Source organism: Parasteatoda tepidariorum, chromosome 1 (genome assembly GCF_982258835.1).
Source record: "Parasteatoda tepidariorum strain Cologne lab strain chromosome 1, Ptep-v5.0, whole genome shotgun sequence".
NCBI lineage: Eukaryota > Metazoa > Arthropoda > Arachnida > Araneae > Theridiidae > Parasteatoda > Parasteatoda tepidariorum.
This window is the reverse complement of record NC_141755.1, coordinates 83525585-83537762: the sequence shown is the minus strand read 5'-3', so window position 1 is coordinate 83537762 and position 12178 is coordinate 83525585. Positions and strand designations below refer to the sequence as shown.

General features: G+C 26.7%; 1 protein-coding gene across 5 annotated transcripts in view; it reads right to left on the bottom strand.

Annotated features, from left to right (window-relative positions):
• Positions 1-4922: 4922 nt before the first annotated feature.
• TAF1B (TATA box-binding protein-associated factor RNA polymerase I subunit B) overlaps positions 4923-12178 on the bottom strand; it is a 32581-nt gene continuing 25325 nt past the window's right edge. For 4 of the 5 annotated variants that reach the window (XM_016073663.5, XM_071179546.2, XM_071179544.2 and 1 more), the window contains exons 11-14: positions 12122-12165; positions 11762-11858; positions 8872-8969; positions 4923-5744 (exon numbers count right to left, since the gene is read on the bottom strand). In XM_016073663.5, coding sequence (XP_015929149.2) covers positions 5224-5744; positions 8872-8969; positions 11762-11858; positions 12122-12165 — 760 coding nt within the window. In that variant the 3' untranslated portion in view covers positions 4923-5223. The remainder of the gene's footprint in view (positions 5745-8871; positions 8970-11761; positions 11859-12121; positions 12166-12178) is intronic. The other variant, XM_071179548.2, reaches the window with a different exon arrangement.

Sequence of the window (12178 nt, the reverse complement as noted above, 5' to 3'; positions counted from 1 at the left end):
AAATAGCATTGTGATTAAAATATTATGCTATTGAATCAAAAAAGTTTGTTTAATAATGTGTATTAAATTATTTTGTGCTTGAAATACATACCAACTCTTTGCTATAAGCTACGTAGTCAGTAAATTTTTTTAGACATTTGTAAATAATTTAGATTTGTTGATTTTGAAAAAAAATATTTTAAATTTTTATATAATTTCTGAAGTTTAAAGTATGTAAGCAGTAAAAATATTGAAATGAAAAAGTAAGTGCAAGCTTTCTTTTAGAGTCAATTGTGTTTCTTGATAAGTGATTACTTTTTAGTGCAATCCGATTTCTGTTTTCATTCTTAAATGTAGTGATTGTATTATTTCAAGACTTGTATTGTTACTGCTATTTATCATAACATTTTAATAAACATGAAGAATTTTTGTTATTTTTGAATTAGTGTTTCTATATCTAAAGGAGTTTAGAGAGAAAATTGCACCTTACCAGAAACAGTTCGTAATTGGCCAAAATTTAAATTTGTGTCGAAATTTTGTGTTTAATTTACATGGAACACATTGATAGGGTATATTTTTCCAACAAAATCTCAGAATTATGGAAATTTATTCTTTCTTGCTTTTTGAATCAGTTTTAAATATTTAAAATAATGTAAAATTAATATGTAAAAAGATATGTAAAATAAATATTTAAAATTTTTTGTTAAAAAGCCATAATTTTTATGAAACAAGTTTTAAAAACTATAATAGCTATACTTGATGTTTATATCAAGTTATTTATGTTTCTATATTCTTATAATATACTGTTAATTTTTAAAAAAAATAGTTTTCTTAGTAAGGTTTTTTATTGTAGAAAATTTTGAAATTAAACTAAAAAATACTTATGTTTTTATAATAAGTTGATGAATCTATTAACCAACAATTTACAGAACTTTGCCGTAACCGGTTTAAAAAAATTAAATGGAGCTTAACATGATTTTAAGTTGAAGTAAGAAAACCAGATTTGTCAATATGGTATTTGATTTTAACTTGCATTCTCTCTTTTAACCGTAATTCAGCTTATTTTAAAGCTGCCATAAATCTCTTTAGATATAGGGACTCTATTATTATGAGCTCTATATTGATTTCTTTAATTTTGATTTATTTAAACTCTCAATTCTTATTTTTCGATCATTGAATTTTTCAACTATCTCATATAAAAATAGAATACAGTGTAAAGTGTGAAATAAAAATGCAGTTTTATACCCTTATATATTTTGAAAATGTTATTCACTAAAAAGTAAATTAAACTGACACATTGTGTTCTTAAATTATGCACCATTTTCATGGTGGTTGAAGTTTTTCTAAACTACCATATAGATATTATCCAGTTTTTTTTTGTTATATTTATTTTCTTACTAAGATATGTAAGTATAAAATAGTTGAAAATTTTTTGTGATTTTGGAAGTTTGCTATGTGAGATAAGTGTGCCAAAGCAAAGATGTAAGCTATTCTTTGATTGTGGGATTGGTTTTAAATGTATGGTAAATTTGTTAGCTATATTATTAATTGTATTATCAGATTTTAATCGAAATATTTATTATTGTCTAGGATGTTTGTTTTAACCAAAGGGTATTTTTAAACAAGCTATCATTCATACTTTTTTTTTAAAAATTCTTAACTATACATCAGTAGTTAGTCTTACGTATACATTTTTTATTTGAGCTTTTAAAAAGTTTTGCAAAGGAATTTAAAGTTCTTTTTTTAAATAACTGCTAAATAAAATAACTTAAAAAATGTAATAAAATAACATCACTTACCTATATTTTTATTGGTAGAAAAATATTTGATCAAATTTGGTAACTAAACATGTTAAATGATAAAAATTATATTTTATTTCTAGATGCAGTAACTTTTGTTAATTAATGTGTTTACAAAAGTAAGCTATTAGAATTTTCAATAACGAAAATTTTATTGAATACTGGTATGCAAATACTGGCCTCAAATAATTTCAAAAACATTTTTATGTCTTGTAATATGATATCTTACATTGTAATGAAGCTTAAAATACCACAAATTATTTTACCCTATATAAATTTAACAATTAAATCATTTCTGTATTAGTTTCATATAACATCCAATTCGCTTTAAATTTTTTTAATAAACAGGAACTTTATTTATGAATATCTTATGTTGAAATATTTTCTAATACCGAGTTGTATGACTTATAAACATTTATATATTTTAGTCAGATTAATTACATGCCCGAAACCCTATCATTCTTGTATCTTAAAATCAATTATGACATGTAATTTTTGCTCCTGCTTGTGATACTTAATTTCGTTTTCTGTTGAAAATTATTAGGTTTTGGTTGGCTGCGCAATATGATGGCTCAAAAATATTTATTTTCATAGTCTGCATTATCATATTCATATTGACAGAGCAATATGAAGTGTAAATTTAATCCAATTTTCTATACCCTTCTTTTCCTTGATTTCTTACTATATGATCTTATTAAAAAATTTTCTTAACATAAATATTCTTTCAAGGAATTGTTTTTCAATAAAGGAAGAAAAAAAAAAGTATTTATGAATAATGTTCCTCTTTATTTTCAGATTATATTTACAAATTTTTCTTTCCCTTTTTTGGATTTATATTTATTTTATATTAAAGAAATTATGGTTGTGATCATTTTACGATTCACTTATTATGTTCTTTGTTGTGGATAGTTAAAATGAAAGGATTGAATAACTCGATTTTCATCCTTAATATTTATTTTAAGTATGTATTTTTTTTTCCTTCTTCAAATTGATGTGATAATTTTTGCAATATTCTGTTTAAATGTTCCTTTACAGATTTTATTAAAATAATTTAAATGTAAATTTTTTTTCCTCCGAATATTATTTGATATATAATTTTAACTAACTTGTTAAAAGTGTTTCCTGTTGAAATAAATAAAAAAAAAATTAACAAAATGTTAAAAATAAGTGTTTGATTGTTTTTTTTCTTCTTCAATGCAGTGTTCTAAAATCTCTGAAAAAAGCAAACATGTCTTAAAGTTGAGATACACATCCTGTAGCTCGTAATGTTTGGGATTTGGCTTGTGAAACCAGTCTTCATAGTAAAAGAAAAAAAAAATAAAAATTATACAAAACATCAGGCTTTTATGTTCCGCACGTAAGAAAAAAACCCACTAATTTACCTGTGTTGATTTACTATGTAATAGTCAGTGCTGAGAACTTTTTAAAAGCCAGTGTAATAAACCAATTTTTCAAATTTTTATTACATGTAGATTGTGCCGTAATTACAGCCTTTAGAAATTGTATTAAAAGAGTATATGGGTGATTCTCACGAAATATGACAATTTACTGTCTCTTGCTCTAACACTATACTACTAACAGAACTTTTTTTTAAAAAATAGCATTAGTAAATAGCATTTTAAAATGACTTTGCACTAGCATTGAATGTTTTGTATAGTTCAAATAATATTTAATTGAATGTCAAAATATCATTTTCCTGGTATGTCACAAACAATATTTTCAATAACATACCTGCCAACTTTAAATCCTTTCGAGGATGATATACCCCACGGAATTTAAATTACAAATTTAAGCAGAATCATACGTTGTATTTTAGTAAAGTTTATGTGGACTACAATAGCAGTATTAATATATCTGCTCAATTTTTTTAAAAACAGTGGTGGTCAAAAAGGTTATAAATTAAATTTATAAATGGAAGGATTCTATAGAAAGCATGCATTTTACTACCACTTTAAAATAGAAATAAAATTTTACGAAATGCGTAAAAGTTGGCCGGTATGTCAATAATAACTAGCTTCAAAACTTCCCATACATTTCTCAGTATCTGACCGTTGTAAGCATTTCTAGAATATATCGCTCATGGGCTGCAATAACGGCACAGCTCAAAAAATCAAGTTTTGAGATAAGTGGGTTTAAAGTTTTTATTGCTAAGGTAAATGCTTTCGTTTGCTTAAACGAAGATTACCTTCAAGTTGAATTATGAGTTGTGCAAGTATTGCTGCTGAAAGAATGTGTATTTTCATATTTGCGCCTGTTCTTAGTTTAAAACGCGTGTTTTTTGAGTTGTGCCACTATTGCAGCCCATGAGTGATATGCAGAGAGTATTATTTCCTAAAACTTTGCTTAAAATAATTTTTTCTGTCAATAATTTGTTTGTCACATGAAAATCTGTCCACTTTTTTTTTTAGTCATAAACTACCATACCCAATCAACTTTGCTAGATTTCCAAACCTCTTTAATAATCCGGGCCCGGCTAACAAATTCCAATACTCAGAATAATTTTCATTTCCTGGATACTGGGTAACGCTCACTTGATGCTCGACACGACCAAACATATTAAGTTTCCAAAAAAACAATTTTCGTTTGTATAGATCAGTTTCAAAGTCACTTAAACTAACAGATTTAAGCATAACAAATTTTACATCATTAATAAATCAGATTAAATAATAAATAGAAATGAAAGATTATGATTCATTGAGAACAAAATAAATGTATCTTCAGCAGGAACTAATTAAGAGTGAAAAACAATAATTTAAAAATGTTCTTATTTTCACTTAAGACAATGAATATAAAATACAATTACAAGCTTATTTGAGAAAGTTTAATTGTATTTTCAGTATAGACTTATTTGCGCATAACTTGAACCAAAGCGCGTCTGAATTTAATGAGAAACCGGTAACTTTAAAATTATCTTCAGAGAATATTTCATACTCGTTGGCTTATTATAAGAATCGACTGTATCTTTATCCCTATTAAATGCTTATATTAAAATTAAATGGTATATACCTAACACTATAATTATTTTTTTAAAAAAAGAACTTAATTTTCTGAGTAAGGTAAAAAAAAAAATTGATTGAAAATAATTTAAAAATTCTATTCATTCAGTGTCCATTACATTAATTTGTTTTGTGAATAAAAATAAACTACAATGCACAAAATTTATTAAATGATTATCATCAATACAATTCTATTTACAGTAAAATCAGATATGTACAATTCTTAAAAAACAGAAATATCACAGACTAAGTGATGCCCCAATATTTGCAGAGCAAAATATAATGCTGGGTGGTACACATTTTTTGGACGAGGTAAAAAAATTTTGGCCCACTGCCACAAGAAAAATGAATTAGCTTTTGAGCTCTGCAATGAATTCAGTTTTTATGTCAAGCAACAAGAGTATGTCACCTGAACTCTGAGCCATAGGTTCAGGCAACTATTTAGTGAATCAATCTTCGATTAAAATTTGTTCTATAAATCTAAGCTCTTTATAGAAAACCTCCTTATCAAACTCTATATATTTACACATGAAATTGAACAACCATTTAAATGACGAGGAAAAATCATCTTCCCGCTTTCTATTTTGGAATCTTTCAAGTGGACGCGGATGCTTAATATACCAATACTTTTTAGAAGTCCTAGTAACATTTTCAAAGTAATTCGTTCGATGAGTTACGTAAAGGAGTTTTACTGGTTCATACAAGGATGAAAGCAATAAATCAATTGGCTCATCAGTTGTTGCAGAAGGTCTGTAATACAATCTGTGATGAGAAAAATCTTTATTTATGAAACTGAAGTCAATATTTTCAGTATCTTTAAATAAAGGCAATCTTTTCCAACCATTTACTAAACACTGTAACTCATACTGAAGAGGAAAAGATGTGGGATTTCTTTTAATGGAAGTGTCGGAAATTAAGCCCTCAAACAAAGCTTTAACTTCACTTCTGGAGGTAAGAAAATTCATATAATCTGAAATGAAATTTAGACATTAAAATCAGATAAAATTGTACAAACACTCTCAGATCTAAAACTGAACTAAACCAAATTTTAAACAGCCTACTCTAGAACAAGAACAAACTATTTAGAACAAACAAGATTTTATGAATGATAGCAATCAATCTTGACATTCTTCAGTAATGTAATATGCCAAACAAAATGATGCTTGGAAATGTGGAAAATTTTGTTTAGTATTCTAATATTTCACTTCAAATAGTATGTTTTGATATAATCATGTTGGGAAAATGCAAGAACCTGTTCTTAAATATCTTAACAACTTTTTTTCTAATTTTATTGCCCAAAAATGAATTAATTTTAAATTATAAGCAGTTAAACCCAAATAAAAATACAGTTTTACCAAAACTATGGGTTTTTGACATGACTGTAAAAACCATGGTAAAAACTGTCATGTGTCAAAAACTTGCTAATCCTAGTTCTAACACATTCAGTTCAGGTAAATTTGTAATCAAAGAAGAATTTTAACTCTTTTTTAGTACTACAGTAGGGAACCGATTATCCGGAACGATCGGGACCATCGCTATTCCGGATAACTGATTTTTCCGGTTTTCTCAATCGCTACAAAAAGCCGTTTTTTATTGTTAAACCCAACTAAAAAAAAAAATTGGAAATAATCTTAAAAAGAGGAAAAAACGATAAGTAATACACTAATGATTATTTCCAAAATGATGGTAAGGTAAACATCTTTCAAAAAAGAAAGAAAAATCCCAAAATCTTATGAGGAATTTTTTTTTTAAAATGGGGGGAAAATTTATTGAATTTTGTTCCGGTTTTCTGAATCATGGATAACGGGTTCTGTACTGTATCATATTCTAAACGTCTTATATTTTGCATTAATTTATGATCAGTAATAATTTGAGCAGGATAGAGAGCCTGTCCACACACATAAGTAAAGCATTCCAACAACAGCATGCTGTAGGCCAAGGCAGTAACATAGGTTAGGACTCCACAATTTCGAGACCAATGGCATGATTGTGGCAGCATGAACAGCACAGCGTACAGGTCGCCTATACTTCCCAAACAAGCTGGTAACTACCCATCGATCTGAAGCTGGGTGGGCTTCAAGTTACCACTGAGGATAGAACCCCAGTTCTATCTTCACAATGTGTGTACATAAACGTTGGTTTAGAAAGTTACAAAATTTTAACGTATATTTCAGAAAATGAGGCCTAAATACAGAGTTTCTGACTAATCCCAAAAAGTAGGCAGATATAGCAGGGCAGTTTAGAGCAGAGGCAGGTCCCAGGAAACCATAGGTTTCTAAAGGGTTTTTACTATAAATCTGAACTTTTTAGTGGATAAAAAACTCTGTAGTACTCTATAACAATTATTAATTTTTAAAAATATCTTTTTCAACACCATAATAATTTAAAGCTTTCCATAATTTGTAGCAAAATTAAGCATTCATTTTAAGAGTTTAGTTAATTCGAAAAGTAGTATGAAATAAATACTGAAACATAATAATATGAAACTTTTTTTTTTATATATATTGCTTTATTTTGCTTTTGTACGTGAAGAATGTAAATATGAAAGAGTCCAATACTAAAGAAATTAAGTCAACTAAAGAGACTTAAGCATGTTTGGTTTTTATGTCAGAATTTTATTACAAAGCAATAATATAATTTAAATAATTTTGTAGAAATGTTATTTTTGGAGCCATGTAATGTGCAATGACATTCGTTCAGATAAATTTTGTAGCATGGTAGGTAAGTAGGTTTACGGTAGGTTTTGTAGCAAAAACATATTATAAATAAAATAAAATTCAATACTCAACAGAATAATAGAATAATCTAAAATCTTAATATTACAAAATAAAAGTAATAACTGCTTTTAAAAAATTACAAATAAACTAGGGTTTCTTAAACTAAAAAGTTTGGGAACAGCTGGTCTAGTACGATGATTTTTATTTGTTTTACAGCAGTTAGGAATGGCAGTTTCTAATTAATGGAGCAATAATTTTATTCTTAACCATAGAATCGAAATTATTAATAAAATATTTTGAGGTTATTTCAGTTCATGCATTATATTATATGAATTATAGATTACTTTTATAATAAATTAACATAACAAACTTGTATCAATGTTAAAAAAGATTAATACTACATATTTAATAATTCTTTTCTTTTCATGATGCTCTATTTTTATTATGTCCTTTTAAAAGATAATATAATGCTATGGGCAAATCTTTTAAAAATAATTAGCTAAAATCAAAGAGATGTCATACGTAACAGAAAACTTATCATGGCTTTAAATATACTGTACCAAACTAACTTAACAAAAAGTTATTTAAGGTTACTTCGATAAACATTTACTGTACATCCATAATTTTGAAGCATACACTCATTCTATTGCCAATGTACAAATTAACAATTTGAAAATGTTCTATGCCACTAATCTGAAAATATACATTTATAATTAAAAGCAATGGCCTAGCTAGTGAGGAAAGGGGGGGGGGGCAATCTGACCCTGTACACAGCCTCAGAGGGATGCCAAATTCATAAAAAATAATTAAAATGAATTACAGGGTAAAATGCTTTTCTCCTTTAAAAATCCTAAATTTTATTTTCTAATTGCGGGGTTTTATAACTCCTTAAATTTGTATTCAATCTACCAAAAAATTGAGCAGATGATTTAAAATATTGTAGCTTGTTTTGCACAAAGTTTTTTTTTTGCTGTTATTTTAAACAAATTGTTGTAAACAAATGCTTACAATTCAATAAAGAACAATAAACTTAATCAAAAACATTTAAGTGTAATAGAAACTACAGTCGTTACTAACACACTGTTAAACTTTAAACTGAACAAAATGGAAATTTATGAATTTATCGAGTTATTTTGCTTTAAATATAAAGTTGCAAAATTTTCTTCCATATAAATTTTTTTTTTTTTTTTAAAAAAGAAAGAAAAGAAGAGAAAACACCTTACACCAATGGATGTTTTTTTCAAGACAAACATTTTTCTCTCTTAATGCCATTCAACAGTAAAATTAGTACAGAAAAAAAGATATTCTTACAAACTATACTTATTGGTATTTTGAATAATATAGCCAATATAATAAAACAAAAAATGTGCAATATCATACTTCTTGTAGTATGTTCAGAACGTAATTCTTCCTGAATTGAGAAAACTGGATGATAACCTCCATTAATTCTATCGGCGCTTAAAGTATCAAGAAGATTCCTATAAAAATATTTATTTATCAAAATTAATTCTGCTGAATATGAATAAACTTATCACGCTAATAATACAATTACATTTAATCTATAAAATTTAAAGATTTTAAATGATCATTTATTTATTTATCTAGAATTAATATTGAATATAATTAATATATCATCTGACTGTTTGAATTTGTATATTTCACTTTTTTCTCTTTGTAAAATTTAATTAGTTTTAAAAAAATTGTTAAAATGAAATTATTTTAATTTTCCAAACTGTTAACGAGAAAACTTCCAATATATTTTAAAACCATTATCCGCCACTTTCGGGAGTAGAGGTATAATGTGCGGAAATCAATATTATAGAACAATTGGGAAATCTTTTGAAGATGGATTTTTCAAGGGAATGATTATTAAATTATTAGTAAAATTACTAAAAATCAGCAGTGAAAAAAAAAGAAAGAAAAGTGAAAGACCACTTACAATTATTTTTTAAACATAAATTATGATATATCAGGAAGAAAAAGAAGATAATTTTTTTTTTTCTGTTCAATTGCCAAAATATACAAATGAGTTACAATACTACTGTAATATTCTGATTCATCATAGTCAAAATCATTAGATTCTGGTTTTCAGATAACCAATGTTGCATGAATTAGATTCGATTGCAAGTTGTTGTTTCTGATGTTACTTGCCAATACCAACAAGCCTACTACTGCCTTGGTGAAACCATGCGAATTTAAGGCAGAGTGTGCGTTTATTGTTTTTCAGTGGCGCCCTCTATGGCTAAGAGTACACCTTTAGTCACATACACATCGCAGCCTGTTCATAGGGCGGACCCATTTATACATTCATTCATAAATGGTAATTTTGACCTGAATCAGAGTACAACCAATCTTCAATTCAGTACCTCTAAAGGTATTATTTGTTATGGGAATATGGAGGACTTTGTGATCCAACAGATTTAATGTGCAACAGCTACCATTTACTATGCGGGAAGTCTTCGGTCGGCGGGGATCTAACTCACAATCCATGGGGACATGGGTTCAATACCCTACCAGCCAGGTTATTACGGTTCCTTAATTGCAAGTTTTTGGTATAATGATAAAAAGTTTATTTGAAATTTGTTGTTATGGGCATCTCTTGGAAGTCATGAGGAATTTTCCAAAAAAATTATTTCTGACAGTTCATGAATATATTACTTTATTTCAAGCACATTTATCTTTTCTAGCTGTACAGTAGTGGGAAATAGTATTGATACATTTATACATCTATGGAGATACAGTTGAATTATATGTTTAATAAACCTGTAAGTCATAACATAACTGCTAATTTACTAAATTAGATATAAAAAAATAAAACAATATTACTAGATTTTATTGTACAGGCATGAAAATTCAATTAAATACATGCGTCATTTTTCGAAAGACATCATTCTTTTATAAATGTTAGCTCATTTACACTTTTCGTTTTGCCATACATATATTTTGACACTTCTTTAAATATTTGAGCATTATGCTCATTTTAAAACCCATTTATAGAATGAGCGAATTTTACCGAGGAATTATTCTTAGGTTAAACTATTTCTCTTTGAAAAAAAGATTTCATTTTAACAATAAAATTAAGAACTCTGTACATTGTGGGTTTATTAAAAGCTATACAAATATTTAAGAAATAATATACCTTTTTTTGAGACGTTATGGTGCTCTGTATTTTTTTGGGTATAGAATATACCCAATTTTTTTTAAAAACAAAAGTTGAAAAAAAAAAAAAGGATAAATACGATAGTTAGCTAAACTGTTTTTGCAACTAAGAAAATATTTAGGTATCATTAACACACCTGACTGTCACATTCTAATTTCTAACCCTGCCTTCACGCATTTAAACTAGAGTTCTGATTTAAATAAAGTGCTAATAATAATAAATAAAAAAATAATCAATAAAAAATGTAAAAATATAAATGTTTTTAATGTATTTCCAGGTTTATCAAGCTTGGCATCTTGATAATTTTTTGTGATATTATACATTATTGTTAAAACAGGTTTTACTGTATCTTAAGGGCGTTTTTCAAAGCTCTTATACAAAGGGGAAAAAAGAAGTCTCTGAACTTAATGTTTTAAAAACAAACTGCAAAAAAACTCGACTGAGATTATTAAAATACTTTTTCTTTAAAAAGTAGTCAATTTAACAAAAGTCTTCTATCTAGATGAAAATTCGTAAAACCAACAAATATTTCTAAATTTATGCAAATTTTTTGGTCCTAAGTAATAGTGTCAGCTTCTTCGAACACTAATAATAATAAATAAAAAAAAAAAAACTAGAGTAGCCTCTTTATATTGACATTTAATACCATCATTATTATAGAGGGCACCAGCTAGAGAGAGATGAAACTTAACAATTATGAATGACCTTTACAGACTCAAAGTGATGTTTGTATCCTGGAGAAAAAAAAGTAGGCAAAAGAAACTGCCTCACATTTTACAGGGTAGTGAGGGAGTTTTAGGGAGGAGTAAAAGAACATTGGCTACCAATACTTATTAACATGGTATATATATATATATATATATATATATATATATATATATATATATATATATATATATATATATATATATATATATATATATATATATAATTGAATCATAAATCATAGATATTGTATTAATTCTGAAAATAAGCCAGAAAGCACATGTTTTCAGTGCCTTTTTTCACTTTTCCAAGGTACAATTTAGCCATAAAAGTTACAAAAGTTATAAATGCTGTTTTATATGGTGTAACTTTATATGATATAAATTTAAAATTATTTATACTTACATAGCTGCATTATTTTGAGTAGTATAATGTTTAAAAAATAAAAATTCTTTTAAAGACATTTGCTTCTGCCAATCTGTCCACACAAAATATGATTCATCTATAAAAATATTTGTTAGACTATTAGAATTAAAAAAAAAAACCCTCAGAAATAACGCATTTTAAATTAAAACAGAAAAAGACAATAAATTTTACAAACAGTACAACATAACATATGAGAATGAAGTAATGCTCTATTGATATGTTCTACAAATGAATGATAAAGAGAATAGTAGCGAATTTCAGATAAGCAGATTTTTAAATAGCACACGTTTTACATACTAAATTTAAAAAAAGTTTTATGCAATTAACTTAATGACTTACTTTCACTAATGGAGTTCAATTTTGTCATTATTTCACTGTGTTCCCTTGAATAAAAAA